Raw genomic sequence first — 24,814 nt, 5'->3', positions numbered from 1 at the left:
GCAATTTCTAGAAAAAGAGGGACCCACTGCCATAAAACACTGATTTCTATTGCACATGGACAATTAAATATTCCATTGTCTCACATTTTATAAAAACAAAGCTTGCTAAAATATGATATGTCACATTAACTAATAATCCTCACTGTTTCTCTATCTCCCACTCTAAATAAATAAATAAATAAATAAATGAATAAATAAATAAATAATAAAACTAGGAACAAGGGAGCTTTCTAATTATAATTATAATTCTAATTCAGTAACTAAGTTGTTGCCTTAACAGTGAGAAAATTAAGATTAATAATTACAGTTGCATTGGAAAAAAAAGAGAAAATTCCAAACACTTGGGGAAACGTTTCAAAGTGGTTCTCGTTCGAATACTCGATTCCCGTTTCCCACGTCACCAGCGTTTCCCATGGGGCCCACCTTTGTTTCTAGGGAGAAAAGAGTTCTTCGGTTTGGGGATTTCATGGATATCCATCACTTGAATTGTTCTTTGCTTCTTGGCTAATCACAACTCACATCATCACAATAAATAAATAAATGAATAAATAAATAAATAAATAAATAACAAATAATGTAACAAAATAAATAAATAAATAAATAAATAAATAAATAAATATTCTAATACTGCATGTAGTTTTCTACTGTTATTAAAAAATTTTGGATGAGCTTCAAATTTTCAGAACATGGACAAACTAATTAAATGGTTTTAAATGAATTATCATTAAACTTTCTATTAGTATGGATGAACTCAAATCAATCTTAAATATTTGAAGCCGATAACAAAAAGACAAAATTTATAATTTAGTTAAATATTTGTTTAAATACTATGTCTTTGAAAATCATCTGTGCAGACCATGCTACAAAACACCCACCAGAGACGCAACGTATAAAAATTCAATGTTTGCCTGATTAAAAAATAAATATTATTTTTTTGATAAATAAAAGCTAGTTTAAAAAATATTTATCAATTTAATAATCCAAACAATTTTGTTAGAAAACAAAATCAATTTCCACTCAAGTGTTTAAAAAAAAAAAACAAAATACAGTTTTAAAAAATAATTTTTATATAAATTAATTAAAATATCTTCATATCAACATTTTTTTACATTGAAAAATATAGACAACATGCAACTTTTATTAGACAAAAAATCTAATAAATATTAAGGAAAATGACTTGTGGTAGGTCTTGGTTAATTTCAAAAGTACCTACATGTTCCTATAAGTTTATTTCTACCAAAATTTTTTCTAAAGATATTTAATTTTAATTTTCATGAGATTATAATTTTATCTTTTCTTACATTCTTCAATTTTACTAGCTAGTTTAAATCTCAAGTGAGTTCAGTGCTAGTTACATACGAACTTGCATTGAGACTAACAAGTGTTTGGGCTCATTGAGCCTAAGTTTGCCTAATCATTCACAAACTCAACAAAACCAGGGGATTTTACCGGTGCAAAAAATTTAAACATAATATAAACAAGAGTAAAGTGGATTTTATAAAAATATAATTAATTAAAAATGTTAAATTATTTTTTAAATACAAATATTTCGGGTGGATTAGAAAGTTAAAAACACTTTTTAAACCACTCCTTTTTTCTATAAAAAAAATATGGAACCTTTCCCCTTCAAAGGAATACAACAACATATTTATATTAAAAAAAAATAACTATTTAATACATATCTTTAAATAATGATTAACCTATGGCAAGATTCTTAACATGCAAAACTTTAACTTTGTTTTCATCATATGATTTGCTAATAATAAATTAAAGCAAGCAAGAGAAATGAAATATTTATTACCATTTTGTGCTTCTTGGTAGTTCTCATGCAGTCTTTTTCTTGCTGATGCCAGTCTTTCCGGATCAATCAACCCATCTTTTTCATCATTTACTGCTTTCTGTAATTATTTAATTTTTATAAATAATTGTTCACTAAAAATATCAACAATATTTTTTTAAAAAAAGTGAATAAATAAAAAAATAAAGTTAATTTCTTTACAACTGTGGCTGGTGGGCTGAGTTTTGGCGGCGCATCTCTTCGCGGAATATTCTTTCCTCTAGATTCCGATTCCAACACCAAACCACCATCTAATTTAATCGATCAAATAAATAAATAAATATTAATTATTAAAAAAATAAAAATAAAAATGTGATAAACTCACTGTGGGGATTCGGCGAGTAATCGAAAACCACCAACTGAAAAAATAAATTATTAACAAAAATAAATAAAATTTAATTTTGAATATGGCAAATAAAAAAGAAATTCGGGGAAGTGGAGGGCCTGGTGCTCGTTTTGATTCATTTTCCCGGCCGTTTGTTGAGGAGAATCAGCAGCTGCAGGCATTAATTTTTTTTTTTTTTAAATTAATAATTATTAAAGAAAAAAGCTAAAATTTATTATTATTATTTTTTAGAAAATTTAAAAAAAGCGCGGGAAATCACCGTCGGAATTCGACTTCACCCAATCGTCCACCAGATCCTTCCACTTCCTGCAAATGAATCTGATTCTTTAAAAAATTTTTTTAAAAAAATTCACAATTATTTTTATTTAATTATTTATTTTACAAAAAATATCATTTATATTAAACAAAAAATTTCGCTAATTTCCGCAAATAAAAAAGCTGGTTCCATTGATTGCAGGGACCGACAGATTTTTTACTTAAAAATTATGGGATTTTTACAAAATAACCCCCTAAAAAGTTTTAAATTTTTTAAGGGGAACATGTAAAAACCTGACGAGGAGCTTCACTAATCGCCGGACTTCGCCGGAGGGATGCTTGCGTAGCCCGTTCACGTGCCTCCCAATATCCGTTTCCTAAAATTTTAAAATTAAAATTAAATAATAAATAATAAAGTTAATTAATTATAAATTTAGATAATTCTGATAATTATCACCTTCAATGCTTTGAAAGTGATGTCCATATCGATCAGCTTCTGTAGACGGTTGACCAGCACTTCTTCATTCTTTTTATTTTTTATTTTTAAAATAATTAAAATAAATAATAATTAATAATTAATAATAAAAGCGGAATTTTTAGAAATAGAAATGGAAAGATCGGCGAGGAATTCACCTGATCGGGATCCTCGAGGAGTTCTTTGACGGCGAGGATCCGGCGTTTCTCGGAGTCGATCGGACAGTCAGGATTGATCCGATGGTTCTGGTCCTGATCCCGATGTAGATGTAGATCCCCTTCATCGGCATCACTGTCCCCAAGGCTAGAGATCTCCTTCGCATCGCTGCTCCGATGGCCGAGATCCTCACCGGCGGCGGCACAGCTACGGCACCGGGAAGGCTCCGGTGAGTAGAGGCGTTTGACGATGGAGTCACGGCGGGAGCGAAGCTCTCCGGGGAGATCCCTGGCGGCCATGGAGATGGCGGCATCGATCAGGGACCAGAGATCGACGTTGTAGGTCCTCAGCACCTCGCCGACATTGTCGGGATCCATGGAACAGGATCACGATCTGGAATCGCTAGAGAGCTCGCCGGAAATCCATTGAGAGAGAAAGAGAGAGGGATTGGAGATGGAGAGGAAAACCAAAGCTATGGTACGGATTGCGGGGGATGGGAATCAAAACAGGGAGGTTGGCCTTATCGTTTTGATTTTTTTCTATTTTATTATATATATTTTTGGAGGGAGTGAAATTAGAGAGGGTTTGATGAGGGAAAAGTAGGAGTATAAATTTTTTAAGGAATTGTTGGTGGTTTACATGAACGTCCCTTGTAATATTTAAAATTTTATTTAGTGGCTTTGATTTGCTTTGGTTTGGAGTGAAAAGAAGATGTGGAAATGATTTTTGTTTGAAGAGGGTGGAAGTAATATCATTTTTAGTAATTTTAATATTTATTTTATAAATAGTGAAAAATGCTGGATTGAGTGAAATGAATTTTTTTATGTTCCTAACCTCCCCCGTTTTAGAGAAAAAATGATGAAGTGAAGTGGGTGTAGTTCAAAATTAAAAGAAGTGATAAAGTGATATATGAGTGAGTGTACATGTATTTTGTGTTATTTACTATATTCATTTGGCATGTATTCGATGTTTTAGTTGGAGCACTTCACTTGTTGTTTTATTGATTTTAGGGCACGGGTAGAGCACAATGAGCATGAGGGAGCAAAATGAAGCAATTTTGGAGCAAACTGAGAAAGAAGGATGTCCCTCGGCATGAGAGCAGGAGAACAAACCAACCGTGACATCTTACGACCCCTTACGATAATAAGTATCAGACAAAAGAGCTTGCTAGGCAGGCTTATGCCTGTAAGCATGAGTATAAAGTGCAGGCATAAGGGTAGGGTTTACACCTATGAGCCTGGGCATAAAGGTTAGGCAGAGGAGTGTTTGGGCAAGACTTGCATCCGTAAGGGAGGTTGTAAGCACTAGACAGAGAAGCTTACTTTACAACGCTTACAACTGTTAACTAGACCTAGGGCAACTAGACCTAGGGCTGTAAATGAATTGAGTCGAACGGAGCCTTGTCATGTTCAAGCTCGGCTAGTTATTATTTTAATCGAGCTTGAGCTTGAGCCAAGCTTATTTCGAGCTTCACTAGTGAGACCCAGGCTCGGCTCATTAAGAAAATTTGAGGCTAGGGCTTTGCTTGTTAGCTCGATTAAGGCTTGGTAATTTCTTTATTTTTAATTTTCTTATTCAATAAAGTGTCATTTGAAACTCTTTTAATGAATCATTATCAAGCTCGACTAGGCTGGATTTGAGCTCGAGGATCATTTTTAGTATCTTTAAAGCTTATATCTAGAATCATATAAAACTTGGCTTGAGTTTAGGCTCGAGTTCAAGCTCATTAAAAACCTCATTAAACAAGTTAATAATAATAACAAAATAAATAAATATTGGGATAAAAATCTCCATAATTTTTTATATCCATATCCACTAAACCATTCATGTCATGCCCATGCCAAAAAGCAATAAAGAAACCATTCAATCCATTTAATGGCTAATAGGGACGCAAGTGTAAATGTCGATCATGTAATAAAGTGTTTAAAAGTGGAGAATCAGTCCACAGGAAAGATTGAGACTACTAGTACTAAGTCGTGTCTCGAAAGTTAGCGTAATAGAAAATAGTGGTGTATGTGAACAAACTAAAAAGCAAGAAATATGAAACAAAACAGAGTAGAGAAATCAGGAGGAGAAGTGATGTCCGGACATAGTATCCCTTTAGGGTTTTGTTAAGTTCAGGATAAAGGTTGTCTAATCATGCAATCTTATTTGCATCGAAAGATTTCCTAAGGTATACTATACCCATCTTGTAAGAGTGAATAGTAACTAATTCTATACAGTGCTGATACAATCACCCCCAATCGTTTTACACTCTGTGAAATCTCAATGTGGATTAACAAGAATTTATAAAATAGATAATTCTTCTTGCAAAGAAATTACCCATAATCCCATAAAGAATAGAAATGAAATTTCTCCTAAATGGATTGCAATTTTAAAACAAATAAATCACAAAGATCTACAACCAATGTCAAAAAAAAAAAAAAAAACAACAACAACTACTAGAGTTCGACTATACCCAAACATCTACAAAATTAGCCCTCCATTAATGGAGGGTAAGTATTCAAACAATAAGACACGAAGAGAGATAAGCTAAAAATGAAAACCCCCTTCTCAATCGTATTGGTGGATAATTGCCATAGAACACCCAAGGACCATCCGCGAATGCCACCAAGCTAGTCTTGATGTCTACAATCTTTCCTTTTCAAGATGGTTGGGTTGAATCTCCCTCCAAAATCACCTCAAGAGCCTTGGAGATTCATCCCTCTTCTTCCCTTTGCCTCACCTCCAAAATAGAACAAAAGATGCCCTAGAAATAGAGCAATCCTTCCCTTTACCAATGGGCTGCTTACGGGTGTAAGGACATGGCTGTAAGGAGGCGAGGATGATGGATCGTGAGCCTTATATGATCACTTACGTTCGTAAGTCCCGTTCATAATAGGATCACTTACGGTCATAAGTCCCATCTGTAAGGTCTTTAGTCTTGTGTTACGGTCCAGCTTACGGCCATAAATGTTGAACTGTAAACTTCTTTGTGAAGCCCTTGTGACCACCCTTGTGGGCGTAAGTTGTGTTTGTAAATTCCTCTGGATGGTCTTTACGGTCACACTTACAGGCGTAAGTCCTGCTTGTAATGTCCTCTAATTTGTCTTTATGCTTCTTCTTATGGGCATAAGCATGGTTGCAAGGTTCTTTGGAAGAGGTTTACGGCCGTAAGGTGCCCGTAAGCCATCATGTTTGCCTTGTCCTTTTTTGATTGATGCCGAGAGAGCTTCTTCTTCTTCATTTTAGGTCTAGAATATTTTTTTTTGGCTCTCTCTCATCTTTAAGTGCCGCATGAAGTCTGAGAATGGAAAATATACTATGTTTAACATCAAATTCCACAATATATCTCTAATGCATGTCTAATGAGTGTACAAAATGATATAAAATAATGAACAATTGTACACTCATCAATGGCTTTCATACTTAACAAACCATTCATCATCCCATCAATATGATCACATCAAGATTCAAATCACACGATACAATTAGTTTAAACATCAAAATATCGATGTTCATTTATTAAGTCTTGACATAATTCAAACATCCATACAATCAAGTAAAAAAAAAATCACATGTAATAATCACATAAAGATTCAAGTTATACATAGCATTTTTAGTTCATCTATTAAGTCTTGGCATAATTCAAACATTAACACAATCAAGTCTACAATTGAAAAAAAAATCATGTATAACATGTAACAAGACATTCTTTTAGTGATAATTTCTTTGTTTCCATAGCTTGAGAATTCCTACAAAACATAACACATTATTTACTATAAGTTTATACATTACATAACATACATGCAAAATGGAACTCAAAATTTGATTATAAAATTAAACTCAATACCTTCATTAAAGCATTTGCAAGTATAAACTTCATTTATGACAATAAGATTTCTTTGACCTTATTTATAACCTAAGTAAAAGGAAAATAAAAAAATATATATTTTGAATGTACGTATGAAGTATCAAACATTAAATACATCCATAATTAAATTTAACAAGGATAGAAATAAAGAAAAATTATTTTTGCTTTTCTTTTAATACAATAAAAGCTCCAAAGCCAATCTTTCCCACAAAGTAGTACTTGCACAGTATCGGTAGCTAAAGATGAGCAGTGCGGCTCAATTCCTCTACCACCGACACTAAAAGCAGATTTTAAAGCCACAGTGGAGATAGGAATAGATAAGAAATCACATATCATCTTCGACAAGATTCGAAACTGATATGCCTTTTGCGTAACCGAATAGGTGAGGTAGTTGAATCCATAGGGACTGGTATAACTCTTAGTACTCATTGATCTTCTAATATCTAGCCAAAACCAAAGGTTTAAAGAGTGAAATTGAACTAAGACTCGGCTAAGGTAAATGTAGGACTGGAAGTAAACTAGGTGAGAATCACTGAGATAGAGAAATGCCCCGGACTACTCCCCTCGATAAATGTAATGACTAAGCAATGATTACATGTACATCTCCATGGATTTTGGTTAACACCCTTGGAGGGTTTGCTAATGTACGACCTTACTCAAGGTTCAGTGTGGACTCAACCCCATCCCTAATGTGTGCCCTAGCTAGATGGATCTCTCAATCCTCATCTAGATAGCGAAATGCAACTATGGCTAACATGCTTCTTGAATACAGTTACAACTACGGGGAACATGCACGAAAAATCAATGCTCAAGCAGTTAACGGCAATTCCCACATTGAGTTTTGCAGCATACAACATCAAGGCAATCAACACAAAGAGTTGCATTCAAGATAAACAAAAGGAAAATCACAAGGAAACTCAATAATCAAAGCTACAAAGTCAATACATCGCAATCTAAGGATCATAATCTGGGGCACCGTATGATGGTTAGCCCCTCATAGTTTTACAAACACATGAAAGTCTAAAGAAAACAAAAGAGAAAGAATCCATGAAAAACTTCCTTTTTGCTTCCCAAACAACTCCGACGGTGCTTCGATGAAGTCCCGCTGATGTTGCTCTGACCTACTCGGTGTCTTAGCACCTCAGATCCACCTTGAAAGTAAAGCTTCGTCGCAGCTCTAGCTCAAATATGGAGAAAACCTCATGAAAAAGTCCCCTTGAAAACCTAACTTTGGGGCTTAAGAAGGCATTCCCAAGGCAAGAACGACCATGCTCTTGACCGTTCTTTTACGACAAAGTCTTCAGCACTATTTTGGATTGAAAAATGCAAAACCTATAATCTGCACTAGTGTGCTTCCCATAAGCTGGCCTATGCTCTGGGCACCGAAGCCGTGCTTTTTCTTCCGCTTACTACAGTAACCGTGTTACAGTATAAATGATATAGTATCGTACTACTCTTCTTTTGGAAACGCTTGTAATTTGCACGGGGTGAATCACGAGCATGCTTTTGACCATGCTTCTCATGCTATAGTACCGTGCTACAGTCTCATGCTTAGCCAAATGAGGATTTTTCCATAAAGTGCATGGGCATAAGCACGGGCGTGCTTCTGCCTATGCTTCCCCTGTAATTTGCATTTCAACTCTGTTTTGCGCATGATTTGTTCCAAGACTCATTCTTTGATCCGAAGACCTAATTGTTTGCACAATTAAACATAAATACCCAAAGTAGCATCGATTTATAATAAAAGAATGCAAAAAGACAAGCAATTAATGCAGTAGGGCATATAAAAATGTCTATATAAAATGCACTCATCAAATAACCCCACACTTGAACATTTTCTTGTTCTCAAGCAAAACAATTAAAACCAAAGATAAAGAAGATGAGTGCGTGACCTTTGACCTCAGAGAAATAGGAAACTCAAGGGCAACCAAGGCGAACTAAGAGTTAGTGTGTGTTTAGCCGATCAAAAAGAATATATTCACCCGTATTCCATAATCCTCGTGTGTGTGTGTGTGTGTGTGTGAGTTTCCCTAAATATGTGCCTCATATACCAACATAAGACTTAGCTAATAAGATCTTATTTATACATACAACAAGTGGGTAGTAGCTTCATGCACTTTAGAGGTAGCATTTTCTCCCGGTAGGTCATCAAGTGGACATTAGTAATGCCAAAGATCCAACTACTCAAGAGCGTCTTTCATGCTTCATAGGGTGATAGCTCTTTCTACCAAATTTTGGACATAACTATTTATAAAACATTGGTAGGGCATTCTTAAAAATCCTACTTTTCTAGAATGAAGATAAAACCAAATAAGCTAACACTTTTTTTTTCAGGGAATACGCACACCAAACTTGGTCTAAAGGCTAAAGTCCCTCATAGGTTCAAGTAATTCCACAAGTAGGGTAAAGTGCAGAAAAGGAGATTTCTGGGACACTAGTTAACTAGTAATAACATTTAACACAAATAAACACTAATCCTAGTGTCATCCTTAGCCTTGTGAATTCCTATACAATAAGTCATAGCTTGTCCTAGGTCATGCATCATCACAATGGATACAAAAAGTAAAACCCTCCCCCCACACTTGAACCGTACATTGTCCTCAATGTATAAAAATGTATGCGTGAAAAATAAATTGAGGACACATTAAATTGAGGAGAAGTTCTAGGGACTTTCCTGATCACATGAAGTGATGTGGCCTCTCTCATTTTGAGAGCTCCATGCTCCAATATGGCTCACTTCCCGAAAAACAAAAAGGTTGCACAAGTGAAGCTCAATAAAAAAAAAAAAAGAAAAATAATAAAAGAAAATACAAAAAAATAGGAATGAGCTGGTGGTGCTCATAAGTTGTCTCTCTTGGTGGGGTACTCCTCGTTCCTAAGGTTCAATGTGTTATTAGCCTGGGTACCTATAAATTTCTTTAAGATTCTTCCAAGTTCTTTGGCTAAACCCTTGTACTCAGAGTTGCAGGGAAAAAGAAGTAGAAAATGAAGGCCTTGGATCAAAAACTTAGGAATTCTTCTATTACTCGAGAAGGTTCAGAGAGGTTTGAACTACATCCTTAATACAAGAGAGGGTCTCCTTATATAGAAGGAGAGCCTTGTTATAATTACAATCCTTACCCATGCCAGCTGCCTAAAGCAAGGGTATACTTAGTCATAAAGGCTAAAATTAAAATTACATTGATTACCCCTGAATTATTGCTACAGGAAGGGGTATTTTTAGGTTTTTCATCATTCTTCCAGAGAATAAATCTTATTCATGTTAATCACTTTCCATTGCTTCCATGATGGAGGCTACATCTTCATCCATTTTGCCAGAAAGATCACTGGTTGGGTTTGTCGTCCAAACCCTTCAGGTTATGTTTCTGGTATTGGTCCATTGTTCCTGCTTCGAATAGCTACTCCATTAAGTACCCAGACTCTTGCAGTAATAGTTTCGCCAAGTAATTCCCAATCATCAGTGGGACCTTCAGTATAAGAATTAGCATCTCCTATTTGTGATAACTTAAAAGGTCCTGTACTGTAAAATTGCCAATGGGGTTTATGGCAACTCAAGAGTATATCATGTGTCACAGGGAGAATTGTTTTGCCATTATAGCGAGGAAGTTCAGATATGATATGGGATTCAAAAGGCCCTTCTCTGGCATATCCTCATAGGAGTCCTTGTAGCTAAGGCCCAAAGAAATCTGGAACATCTTCACCTTCTGGGATAGAGAGCAATAATAACATTCTATAAAAAAGCTCTCCCACAATAAGTTTCAAATCAAATGATCCCCAGTCAATTTTGGCTAGTAAAGGTGGTGGAGCATAATTATTCTGTAATGGTAAACCTGTGTATTGTACTAGCTCCAATCCTAGCCTTGAGCCTTCATTCAGATCTCTTAATATCTCTTGAAGTATTGCAAGGTTATCATAGAAAGTGCTTTTTACTTTGTTAGCAATTAATAATTGCACTTCTATGGGTAATTTATTCAACCACTGTTATCTAAAGGATAATTTCAGATTCATCATTGCTGAGAATCTTCTAAAATTAGTGGTTGTAAGATTAGATGTTGTAGAATCAAAATTTTCTTTTGCAATTTTTAGAGGCTGTGGAATTTTACTTCCTTCAGATTCAAGGAATTGCCTGTAAGCTTGTTCAGCAGAATGTTGGGTGTAGAACCCACTCCATCCTTGAGGATTATTGCATTTTCCAACTGCTTTCTGAAGGTTTCCCCAAGTGTGATAAACACCGGCTTTTTTACCTTCAAAGATAACAAAGAATTCATAGTCTTTCTTTGCTTCTTTGGTAAAGTATTAACATAGTGCATTTAATGCACTTATCTAAGATGTTAGAGTAGAAGATTTCCATAATGCATTGATAAGTACTTTCTGTTGGGTATCAAGTTCTATCCCATAAGGAATTCTAAAATTCCCTTTCACATCTTCTTTGAATTGTGGTAATTCTTGACCTTTTAGGCTTTTTTTAAGCCATTCTTTATCTGTAAAGACTTGTCGCTATTATCCTCGATAATCTATCAGCTTCTAAATTATCCTTCCCTTTTATATGCTCTATTTCCACTCTGAATCCTGTTCTTGTTAGCTGATCACAAATATTCACCCATCTATTAATTGATAATTTTTTATTATTTAACTTATTATAAAAGTTTACTATAGCTATACAATCAGTTCTAAGTGTAAATTCTTTTCTATCATATAGAAATATTTTAAACTTTTCTAAAGAATATATACATGCCATTATTTCTATGTCTATTGCAGTAATTGTAGTTTTATAAGTTCCACTGCAATAGCGGGCAATTTTTTCTTTTGAAGGAGATTCTGTTTTTAAAGGTTTCCATTTTAGGATACCTCCCCAACCTTCTAAGCATCCATCTATTTCAATAATTATATAGCTGTGTGGTTTAGGTAAAACTAAAGGAGGTAATTTGGATATTACATCTTTAATTTTACTTACCATCTTCCAATCTTGTGGATTAAATCTTCTTTCTCCTTTCATAGAACATTTATTGTAGAAGACTCTTGTATATTTGCTTAAACTTGGGATGTAATTCCTTGCATAATTTAGAATGGCTAAAAATCTTTGTAGACCTTTTCGGTCTTCTAGCTGTTGGCTAGGATATTCAAGGATACTTTTGATAATGTGTGGTTGGAGTTGAACGGTTCCATCTCCTATTTCTAATCCAAGGAAATCAACTCTAGAAACTCCGATTTTCATCTTTGTTTTTGGTTGAATTAATCCTTCAGATTTACATAGATCAAAAAATTTTAGTAGATGTTGGACATGTTGATTGGCATCTATGTAAACATAGATGAAATCAAAACATTTTCCAAAAATATTGACCATTTTTCTTTGGAATATTGAAGAAGCATTTTTTAGTCCAAAGGCCATGACTAGCCATTCAAAATGTCCTTGTGGACAAATAAAAGCTATCCATTCAATACTGTTGGGATCCATCATAATTTGATGAAACCCTGATTTTAAATCAAATTCGCTGTAGACTTTTTTGTCTTTTATTTTCCGCAATAAATAGTCAATACCTAGGAGAGTATACTGGTCTTTATACATATTGTCATTCAATCTTTTGTAGTTGTATACCATTCTACTCTTGCCTTTGACCTGTTCAGAATTCTTATTGACTATAAATACTACTATTCGATGTTGATTATTAGATGGTCTTATGACTCCTAAGGTCATTAATTCCGTAATATATTTTTTATACTCTTCTGTCATTTCTGGAGAAGGTATAATAGGTTTATCTTGGATAAATATATCAGGATTTATAATGTCCAGCTTGCAAAGGATTTTTTTTTTCTGCTAATGTTGTAGAGGATTATTTCCAATAATTTGGTTTTCCTCTAATTATTAAGCACATGAATTATTTGTTGTTCAAAATCAGTAAGGCTACCAATATTATGGAACAAATAGTCTTGTACCTGGAACTCTGTGATGAGACTAATCGCCATCTCTTCTTCCATCACCAAAGACTTATTAATTATTGGTGAGGTATGAAGTATATCAATTTTTCTGTAGAAAGTTACAACTTCTCCTTCTATCTTGACTCCTCTTTTGAAAGAGTGTACGAAATTCATTCCAAATACAAGTTGTAATTCTCTTGAGATTACTGGAGTCACATAAGTAAGTGGTAGAGGATATTTTTCTTTATTTAGGATAATACATCTTGTTTTTACCCATAATCTAGTTTTTTCAGTGTTATTGAGACCATGTAGACTTACAGGTTGTGGAAGTTGTTCATAGCAATAAGAAGGTAATACAGAATATCTAACACAACAACGGGATTTTCCTGTGTCTAATATTGCCTTAAGTTGATAAGATTTTTCATTTATCTCTAAAATTGCTATGAAATTCAGGAGATTATTCTGGACAGCTGCTAAAGATGTTATATGACCTTCTATTTCTTTTATCTTCTTCTACTGAGGCCATATGTATTATCTCACTACTTTCTCCTAGTTGTAATCCAGATAACTGTGTGGCTATAAGTTTTCCCTCTATGTCTCCTTTTTCTTTTATAAGGAAATTTATTTCTATTCAACCTCTATTATATGTTATGCTTGTTCTAGTATAAGTTTTCTGTGACCCACCTTTGTGATAGGTAATATTTCAAGACCCAAAGGGATCTCTATCTGAAGTTTAAGTTATGCACAAAATAGACATAATAAAATTTTGTAGTCTAGACAAATTTTTCTTGTTCTTTTTGGGGTTTTATCCTACAAAAATAACAGATGTTCAACTTCTGGATAATGATTCCAGTTATGTGTACATTGTTGTTGTTCTTTTCTGAACTTCTTATTAGCTCTCTCTAGATTCCAATCTATAAAGTCTGCTTAAATCATTAGAAATAGTTCTGTAGGAAATATCAATCTTTCCTTCTGATCTTCTTCATTGTCTGAAAAAGAGCAGATATCTAAATCATTAGGATCTTCACCATCATTTAAACTTACAATATCCCGTTGTGGATTGAGATCTAATTCTTCATATATCATCATTCTTTGTCTATTAACATTTTTGTTTTGACATTCTTTTGCGAAATGTTCTATCTCCCCACAAATAAAACATCTATATTTGTTAGGCTTACCAATTTTCTTGTTTGTTCTGAATTTTCTAACTTGGTTAGCTCTAGCATTTTGTCCTTTATATCTAGAGGACCTTCTCAATGCTTTTCTTGGCTGAAGACTTTTTGAATATTGTCCTGGAACTATAATGTTCCTACAGAAGAAAAAATCCTTGTCTTGGCAATGTAACTCATTAGTTTTACAGAGATCTCGTAAAACTTTATATGTAAAATCAATTCGTGAAGCTACTCCTATAGCCATGTTGGGAAATTTTTTATCCCATAACTCTTGTAATTTTGTGTTGAAAGGAGGTGATAGTTTTCTAAAGTATTTAGCACTAAATTCTGGACTTAAGAATACTGATCCTGTTTTAGAAGCAAGTGCCAGAAATGTGGTAGAATACATCTCTATATCTTTCATGTTACTTATTTGTAACTGTTCTAAATCTAGAAGGGCTTGATTTTGCATTTCAGTTTGTCCCCTATATTGATGATAACCTAGGATAATTTGATGAATTTGGGAAGTAATATTTGAAGTATCTTCAGCTCCTTCTATCAATGCTTGAAATTAATTAGGAAATGTTGTTCGCCAATTTTGAAAATATAATTTTAATGTTTCCCTTAACAAAATTTCTATATATAATACTTTATCAGTATTATCAACAAATTGTTTGGTGGCTACATGAGTAATAGTATTACTCTCCCACCTTCTTATTGTTTCTTGCCATTTTAAAATTTTTGGTAATAATAACATTGATCCAGTATGAACATTTGCAGAAGGAAGACGGTATTAAATCATACCTATATGGTCTTGTTGTTGTCCTAGTATTCCCTACTCCCATTGGTATTTGGGCAATAGGATGTGGCATCAAGACTGTAGGTCCAAATGAAGGAATTCCTGACACTCTTGTTTGTGGTATTGATGTTGCTGGTTTGTTTGAGGATTTAACTTCATTCATCATAACTTGTTCTCTTTGAAGAGTTTGTGTATTTGGATACTCAAAATCTGGTTCTTGATTATTTTCATATTAAAGTCTTTCAAGTAAAAGAGAGCCTTCTAACAGTTCCTCATCATATAGTGGCGCTAAATGTTGGACCTCATCATTTGATTGATCATTTGGGATTCCAGATGAAATATTGAGGGGTTTTCAAATTTCAAAACCAAATTCTTGTTGGACTTCAAACATTTCTTATGTGGTCCATTCATCATATTAATCAATAATGACTAAAATTGTTTCCTGTTCAACATCACTTAATTCCTCTATCTCAACTGTTTTTCCTGATTTATAAGAGGAAACTTTGAAAGTTGTTGTTGATGGATTACTGGATGATGATGCCCAATAATCTAATCTAGTGGCTATTTTCTGTGATTGGCCTAAAGTTATTTGCCATTCTTCACTATCATATTCTGTTGAGGAAAATTTCTTTCCTTCAATAGCCTTGATCCCTTGAGTTCCGGATGAACCAAGACATTTTCAATTTGTAGTTTGTAAGCTGTGGAAGAGTTAAATCCTAACCTTCCTACCAATGCTTTAGTAATTAATAAGTTTTTCCTTTGACTAATTGATTCATACCCCTTTGTTTTAATAATATGAGTAAAATACTGGCAAAAATCTGAAACAGTCATTATCATATCTAGCGCTAAATAACAGATTTCATGATTGTTGCTCATATCTACTTCCATAGAACCAATAGTTGATTTTTGGGGTATACTATCAGAAGAGTCTACTAAGGTTATTAATACCTTAGAACCATAATTTTTTCTATGTATGCCATGGATGCCTATAAGGACTAATCCAATATGAATCATTGGATATTTCCTTTTTAACAATTCATGTTTTTGATCTCTTGAAAGGAAATTCAAATTTATCTGTTGCTTTGTTTCACAATAGGATATAATTTCTTCACTATAATGTTGGTGTACTTTGGGAGAGTTTTCCCAAAAACCATGTTGATAAAGAGTTTCAGCTGGGACTAATTGTTCCTGTTTAGATCGGCTAAGATCTAATTGTTGTTTGGGATTGATTAATGTTTCCATGATTACCTTTTTATCTTTAACAGTTGAATTTCTAACCCATTGATTTTTATATAGCCTTATAATATCCTTATTTGGTAAGGGTATTATTTTTCTATGATCTTCCATGTTTTAATCTGTATTCTTTCACTTGCTTTTTTGGATTTTCCCAAACAAAAAGATTTCTTGGTGGTGCTTTAACAATTGGTTTTTCTTTTGAACTTTTTTCCTAAATTTAGGTTCTGTTCTTTTGAACTTTTTTCCTAAATTTAGGTTCTGCATCTTAGAAGTAAGCTTTGTAATAGCTTCTTCTGTTGAAGGCTGTTTAACACTCTGTGTTAATAAATCAAGCTTTCTATGTAGAGATAATAAAAGCTCTAGTATGGTATTATTCTGTTTGGATCCTAAAGCTTGTGAAGAGCTTGTAGAAAATTCAATAAAAGGTCCAAAAACTGATTGTTCAATGATTTGTTGAGCTTTGATCAATTCAGGATCATCTTTACTCATTAGATTAACTTTTTGACAAATTCTAATAGTTTAGAAACAGAAATTTCTAATCTATGAACTTTATCTTCCAAATTTTTTAATACTAACACAGTGTCAGATTCAAATTTTTGTTTTGCTGTTAGCAATCTTTGGATATCTTCTACTGTTGGTAATTGCCTTTATAACTTAGTCTCCCTCTGTTGCTTGAGATATTCAAGCTTCTCGTCTATTTCTTTTAGTTTTTGATTTTTCTTAATACTTAGATCTAAAAAACTTTCACTTGTTTTGAAATAATATTCTTTGCAAGCATGTAGATTATGCAGAATATTATAAGAGGTATCACACAACAGATTTAATTGATGATCTTCAGAATGGAACCTATGTTTATGATTTTTACCTTCTGCAAAACAATAATATTTATGATGATTAAGAGTAATTTTACTCTGGATATGCTTTAATTCTAAATCTAAATACTCAAGGGGTTTTGACATAGGAACTTTGGTTTGTGTTCTCCAGGGTAAAGTGCAATATTCTCTTTATTGAGAGACAGAAGCTACTGGATCGGGTCAGGCCTCTATCAAATCAGCAAGTTGAACCTTTGGCCTAATGCGAACTATAAACCTTGGTTCAAATTATCAATATGGGTACAAATATACTCCAGAAGGTTTTCAAGAACAATATATTCAAACCAGATAATTAGGTTGATGATATTATGTAAAGCTACACATAAAGTATACAGAATTATGAGAAAGCTAAGAAAGAGTTTTAGAACGAATCTCTTAAATCTTATTATCATATTAAGATAAGAAATCTGTTATTTCACCATAGACATACTCTTATCAGATCTTTCAGGGTTACCATCTTAGGACCTACTGACCTTTTCCCATTTCTACCACTTTGTGTACTAATCGGTACTTAGGCGATCCTTATAGAGTCTTCACCTTTTAGATCTTTGAGCATTCTATTTTGAATAAATACTAAATTAGCAGATTTTCTCTTAATATCTTAATAAAATATAAGAGAAATCCAAAACACAGAAGAAAACATGAGGCAAGATTACTGCTATATTACATGCCACCTCTAATTAAACGAAGATTCTTAGTTGTGCTATTGCCGTAGCTCAACCCACTTCTAAGATCTTTAAAACAATTAATACATATATAGCAAAATTTCCCTTGAATATAGAGAAAATGAACTTAAAACACTTGCAAAACAAAGTTATAGAGATAAAGAATGGCTTAAAAAAAGCCTAAAAGGTCAAGAATTACCACAGTTCAAAGAAGATGCGAAAGGGAATTTTAGAATTCCTTATGGGATAGAACTTGATACCCAACAGAAAGTACTTATCAATGCATTATGGAAATCTTCTACTCTAACATCTTAGATAAGTGCATTAAATGCACTATGTTAGTACTTTACCAAAGAAGCAAAGACATACTATGAATTCTTTGTTATCTTTGAAGGTAAAAAAGCCGGTGTTTATCACACTTGGGGAAACCTTCAGAAAGCAGTTGGAAAATGCAATAATCCTCAAGGATGGAGTGGGTTCTACACCCAACATTATTCTGAACAAGCTTACAGGCAAGTCCTTGAATCTGAAGGAAGTAAAATTCCACAGCCTCTAAAAACTGCAAAAGAAAATTTTGATTCTACAACATCTAATCTTACAACCACTAATTTTAGAAGATTCTCAGCAATGATGAATTTGAAATTATCCTTTAGATAAAAGTGGTTGAATAAATTACCTATAGAAGTGCAATTATTAATTGCTAACAAAGTAAAAAGCACTTTCTATGATAACCTTGCAATACTTCAAGAGATATTAAGAGATCTGAATGAAGGCTCAAGGCTAGGATTGGAGCTAGTACAATACACAGGTTTACCATTACAGAATAATTATGCTCCACCACCTTTACTAGCCAAAATTGACTGGGGATCATTTGATTTGAAACTTATTGTGGGAGAGCTTTTTTATAATGGAATGTTATTATTGCTCTCTATCCCAGAAGATGAAGATGTTCCAGATTTCTTTGGGCCTAAGCTACAAGGACTCCTATGAGGATATGCCAGAGAAGGGCCTTTTGAATCCCATATCATATATGAACTTCCTCGCTATAATGGCAAAACAGTTCTCCCTGTAACTTATGATATACTCTTGAGTCGCCATAAACCCCATTGGCAATTTTATAGTACAGGACATTTTAAGTTATCACAAATAGGAGATGCTAATTCTTATACTGAATATTTTATTAAATTTAAAGGTCCCACTGATGATTGGGAATTACTTGGTGAAACTATTACTGCAAGAGTCTGGGTACTTAATGGAGAACCCCCATCTATTCAGGGGATGCACGCCCGTACTCTTCAGTTCTTGCAATGTGCACGCCTGTAAGCACGGGTGTGCTCTACTCATGTTCAGCCCAGGAAACTCTCTAGACCTCAATTCAACATCATTTCAACACTCTAAATGCTCGGCCTGCGACCTTAACAACTAATAAAATAGATATAAAATGAAAATGCTTATAAACCCCAAGAATCAAACAAGGAATTAATCAGAAGCACCACCAACTAATTGAAGAAACTCAAAGAAGACAACTATACTAAACTAAGAAAACATAATAAAGCAAAAACCACAAAAGCTTTGGTTGCCTCCCAAGAAGCGCTTGTTTAACACCACTAGCTTGACGTACCTATGCACTTACCTTAAGGAGGCTTGAAAAGAGTGTGTTCCTCCCAGCTTCAGCTTGCATAAGTACTTCTAAAGAATGAGTAATGCTCAAACTTACTGAGGAAGTCTTTGAGAATGGCAGTGTTAAGCTTCATGACATATAATGTGGCTGTAGGAGTTGTCTTTGTCTTCATGTTTCCACCATCAACTTCCATCAACCATTTCTCTAGCTCACTCTTTAAAGTTAGAAGCATTAAACATTGACTTTTAGGTCTCCAAGGGAATAACCATGGACAAGAGTTATTTAGTTTCGGTTCTAGAGGGTCCATATATTTCTTCAACCTTTTTGTGAAACCACTGTCTCTTCCTTCCCGCACTCTCTTCCTATTCCTCCATCTACCCTTGTCAAAAGAGGTGGCAAACTCAATCACATATGTTCAGTCCATCTCTTTAGTTGTGGCATACTCCCCATGCTTCTCCACTCTAATTGTTGGTGGTGTTTCTTCAGTAATAAATGTGACCAACTCTTGATTATCCTTGTTTGGGGGAAGTATCTCTTGTATAATGGTTTGTTTTTCCACAATTGGGACTATCGCATCATGATTTTTCTCCCAAATTATGTGGGCAGAATCACTTCATATGACATGAGATTCTTCCATCATGGAGTAGTGAAGTGGCCTTGATGATTCCTGATCACAAACTTTATCACCCACAATGTCTTGGATATCTCGTGTCTCATTCAAAACTGGAGCTTCTTCCCTCAAGTGACTTAATTCCATCCATTTTGGGGATGTAACCCTCTCAATTGCTTCAATAATATAATTAGGCCATTCTATAAACTGATTTTCCTCCAAAGCAATTGATTCAAGTGGCAGTGCCTCTTGTTTTATGTCATCCTCTTGCCTCAAAATATTCCAATCTCCCATGGTTGAGTTCATCTCAAATTGAATTGACATATCCTGAGTTGGGAGTGGACTTTCTTCATAGAATGTAGAAGCTTCAATGTTGAAGTTGGACAGCCACACTGGATCTTCTTGAATGTTGGGCAACATTTCCTCAAACTCTTATATCCTCGTAAAATGGTCCTGTGTGTAGCTAGTCAGCAGATATACCAAACTTCACTCTGGTTGGGAGTAGTTTGGATGATTATCATTTGAGAGATATCCCTCCAACTATTATGGCCTTATATAATTGACTTGCGTATAGTGTGTTAACAGATCTGCAAGACTTGGCTCAAGCTGGGAATAATTGAAATGATGATCAAATGAGAAACATGCATGATTCCCCAAGGCTATAAGTAATTCATCCATATCTTGACCCTCTTGAGATAAAGAATGAACAAAAGGGTTAGATTACAAAGAAAAAGCAAAGGAATAAAATATATACAAATAAAAGAAAGATAATGGTTAGATTACTAAAATGCTAACTTTCCTAAAAGTTAGCAATCCCCGGTAATGTCGCCAAAAACTTGATACATCTTTTGCGTAACCGCTAGTGCACGGGTCATATAAGTACTAAAGTGTGCCTGAATGGGTATGGTAGTCGAATTTATAGAAACTGGTGTGGCTCTCAATACCCGTTGATCTTCTAATATCTAGCCCTAACCAAAAGTTTAAAGAGTAAAATTGAAATAAGACTCGGGTAAGGTAATTGTAGGATTAGAAGTGAACTAGGTGAGAATCACTGAGATAGAGCAGTGCCTGGACTACTTCCCTTGACAAATGTACTGACTAAGCAATGATTACATGTATATCTCCTTGGACCTTGATTAACACCTACGAAGGGTTTGCTAACATTTATACAAAGGGTATATAAAAATGTGTATATAATATGCACTCATCAGAAACTTCAAAGTATTTGTATTCCACAATTCAATTACATTAAATTGTGATGCCTCATTTGGAGAATACTTATACACTCCCTCTTCCAAGTTCACATCTACTTCACAATTAAGTAGTTGAATGGTGTCAACCATCCTAAGATGGTTATCAAAAGCTTTACGACCACTAACAATACTTTTGCCTTTACCACTTCTACTAGCCGAATCACCACCATCACTTGGTTGAAGATTTTCTTGGTGTACATTATCAATTGTTGATTTGAGTTGCAACATAATTCTCACAAATCTTGTAAAGAGATTCTCTCAAGTAACTGATAGGGAAATCAACATCTTCTTTTTCATACAAAGTAAGAAATTAATATTTAATCATCTTCATCTTGTTTCTTGGGTATAAAATAGCTGCAATGGATATTAATAAATTACCACTTCCGCAATATTTGTTATACTTATTTCTCATTTCCCTCATCATTTCTCTCATTTGCTAATTTCCAAAAGCAAGTTTCTCATCCAAATTGTTTTTATTCTCTAGAGTTTTGGAAGAAATAAATTTGAAGTTGAATATTCGGATCTTGAAACAATATTGGTAGCCACCTTGAAAACTCTAACAAAAACACAAACTTCTTCTACTTTGGCCCACTCCTCAACATTAGGCAAATATTTTTAGCTTTAATCTTTTTGTTGGTGTCGAAAAAAAACATCCTTGAACTTTAAATCAGTAGACAACATATAATATGTAGCATTCCATCAAGTGCAACAATTCAAAATCAACTTCTTTAAAGGCAAATGCAATTGGTTAGCTATATCAGTAAATATCATAAGACATGATTGCGATCTTGCAATATACTTAACACTTTCCCACACTTTAAAAATTACATCTTCATTTGTGGAAAGTCAATCTTTTACCAATAAATTGATTATGTGTGCATAACAACTTACATGAAACAACATTCCCACAAGTGGAAGCCTATTTTGATAATTAAGGCTTTCCTTCAATACGCATGCAACAACATCATTATAGGATTCATTATCCATTGTAACATTGCAAACTTTGTTTTTAATTCCCCATTTTAGCAAACTTAATAAATTTTATTAGAAATTGCTACACTCATGTGTGGAAGTGGTCAATCACAAAAGTTTATAATCTACATTTGTAATTTCCAATTTGAATCAATAAAGTGGCATGCCAACACCATATATTGAATATTTTACCTGGATTTCCACAAATCATTTGTCAAACAAATTTTATTGACCCTTGCTAATAATGCTTTAATTTTCTTCTTTTCTAATTCATAAGCACTCATGTAATCATTTTTATGTGTATCCCTCGAAATTCTTTGGAAGTGAGGTATAACAACTTTTATGAACAATGTAAACCACTCATACTCTGCAAAATTAAAAGGTAACTCATCAACCATAACCATATGAGACAAAATTTCTCTAACTCTTGCATGATCATACTTGAAATTTTGCACACTACTGATACTCTCACAATGGGATGGAACCAAGGTAAGACTTTTTTGAACTGGTAGACTATGTTGATGCCTTGGACAACCCTTCAAGTGTCTTAAAAATGTTGATGTAACACAAGCTTTGTTGAGGACGAGTAGCCTTTTGCAATGAATACACTCTGCTTTTTTTCACCCTTTTTTAATGATTACTTCCTTGAATTCTTCCCACACTTTAGATATCTTCGTTCTTTTTTTTCCCCTAAAATAGAAACTCCTGTTCTTCCACATGTTTCACATCAAGTGTGTTGTTTGCTTCAACATGTGGAATTTTGCATAACTCTTAATTTGATGAAGTATGAAGTGGCTCTGAGTCTCTAGCATGTATGAAATTACAGCTTTAAATGTATGTTAAACCTATGTTGTTTGTACAATCAAATAAAAGAACAAGATATTAAATAGAAATCTACTACTAGAGCAAGATATACACACTCAATTTTTTTTTAATTTTTTACAGAAATAAATATAAATTTAAATGAAATGAAGAAGTCATTACCTCTTATGTAAAGGATCTTCTTAAAACTCTTAGATCTCCTCACAATCCTTTGGTTTTAGCCCTTAGGCCTCTTTTAATGCCTATTGTATAAATAAGTAAATAAGTATTAGATAAACATTGAAAAAATAGACAAGAAGGTGCTTAATGTGATGTGACAAAAGAAGGGAAAAAGAGCTGGTTCAATCTTAATTATATCGTCTTTGCAAGCTCGGGTGTGGCAGCGAGGCAAGCGGCAATGGGCAATGAATCATAGTAATGGTTGATGAGAGAGAGAGAGAGAGAGAGAGAGAGAGAGAGAGAGAGAGAGAGAGAGAGAGAGAGATTGTATTTTGGATTAGTGATTTCCGGATCACAGTCCATAGATGTGCGAGGCTGGGTAGGTAAGTGGGGAAAAGATTAGTTTATTAGGGATTCTTGGATCGTGGGAAGTAACAATTCACAACCATAAAGCACAAAATCACACCATATTTCACCACGAGTGGATTTATGCCAACGCCAAGGCAAGTTTAATTAATTAATTTCTTTATTTAAAATCCGTTAGCCTTGGCGGACCCAAAACTAAGCCGCAACCACAACTAGTTAGAAAAGTTCCTTGATAGGCTCTATAAGTTGAGTGAACTTGAGTTACTATTCTTTAAAATTGAGCCTTCTTTCTAATATTTAATATATGCACTTTATTTTCTATACTAGATACTTGAATTTATAGTTGCTTACACTTATATGCTCTTGATTTTGCCAATGATTGTTTGAAAATGGCTAAAGCAAGGTTTATGTTTTGTGATCTTTCAAACTCTTTGCATGCCTTTAATAATATACACACACACACATACACACACACACACACATGTATATGTGATAAGTGCTTGAGTAGACATATTTTTTTAATATGTTTTACATGTATTGAGCATCATTTTACCATGATTTATGTCTCATAAAGTGTATTTGATGTTCCTTTATGCAAATAGGTTGTGAATGCTTTGAAGGAAGAAAATGAAGTAAAGATAGGTTATGAAGTCACATTTTGGGAGTTTTTGTACAACAGAAAGATCAAGACACAAGAGGAGCTCATGTACATGGGGTTGTGTGCCAACTTCGAAGAGAATATAAGCCAATTTATGAGTTGAAGGACACAAAGGCAGTCACACTCCCATGTCCCTATTTGTGTAAAGGATGCAAGAGCTTCCCAATGATGATTCGACGAAGAAAAGTCTCATAACTTACCACGTGGACATGTGCCAGACCATGTGGCCTCAAGAGAAGAGTGTGTAAGCCGTGTTTATGAAGAGTACTGAAACAAATCACTGTAGTAGTAATGTAGAAAAAAATATTGTTCACGTGATCGTGTGAAAATTCCACGGGTGGCATGGGAATTTCTGCAACTAACGCAGGTGCGTGAAATCTTATACGGTCGCATGGAGGCACGTGACAGATGTGGTTTTTGACTATAAATAACCCTTTTGCCCTATTCTTTGGAGACTTTTTTCTGGTGGTTGAAGGGGGAAACGGCTAGGGTTTGAAGAGGAGGTCTTTGGCGAATTTGGAGGGCATTCTTCACCAACTTTGATAGATCTTTTCTCCATCATAGCATCAAGGGAGCCTTGGGGAACCTTAGCTTCGGAGAGGGATCCTTCAAGATGTTGAGCGACCCATCAAGGTCATCATCACAAATTCAGGGGGTTTTATTCCATAGTTTTCATTGCTTTTCATTGCATTATTCTTTGCTTTGTAATTTACCCCATGGAGGACTAAACCCTAGTAGGTATTTGGGCATATGAACCCTAGGATCATATCTTTGTATTGATTTACTTTATGT

General features: G+C 34.2%; 1 protein-coding gene across 1 annotated transcript; it reads right to left on the bottom strand.

The window, feature by feature from the left end:
* Nucleotides 1–212: 212 nt before the first annotated feature.
* On the bottom strand, nucleotides 213–3,633 carry LOC120276528 (probable mediator of RNA polymerase II transcription subunit 26c). Its single transcript, XM_039283289.1, has 9 exons — nucleotides 3,072–3,633; nucleotides 2,896–2,964; nucleotides 2,733–2,815; nucleotides 2,443–2,489; nucleotides 2,282–2,334; nucleotides 2,163–2,196; nucleotides 2,000–2,088; nucleotides 1,802–1,898; nucleotides 213–504 (listed from the first exon to the last, which is right to left on the bottom strand). The coding sequence occupies exons 1-9, from the start codon at nucleotides 3,444–3,446 to the stop codon at nucleotides 398–400; spliced, it is 954 nt and encodes a 317-aa protein (XP_039139223.1). The 5' UTR covers nucleotides 3,447–3,633; the 3' UTR covers nucleotides 213–397.
* Nucleotides 3,634–24,814: the final 21,181 nt, after the last annotated feature.

This window comes from Dioscorea cayenensis, chromosome 14 (assembly GCF_009730915.1).
Source record: "Dioscorea cayenensis subsp. rotundata cultivar TDr96_F1 chromosome 14, TDr96_F1_v2_PseudoChromosome.rev07_lg8_w22 25.fasta, whole genome shotgun sequence".
Taxonomy (NCBI): domain Eukaryota; kingdom Viridiplantae; phylum Streptophyta; class Magnoliopsida; order Dioscoreales; family Dioscoreaceae; genus Dioscorea; species Dioscorea cayenensis.
Note: the sequence above shows the minus strand (reverse complement) of the source record. Positions and strands in the feature narration are given on the sequence as shown.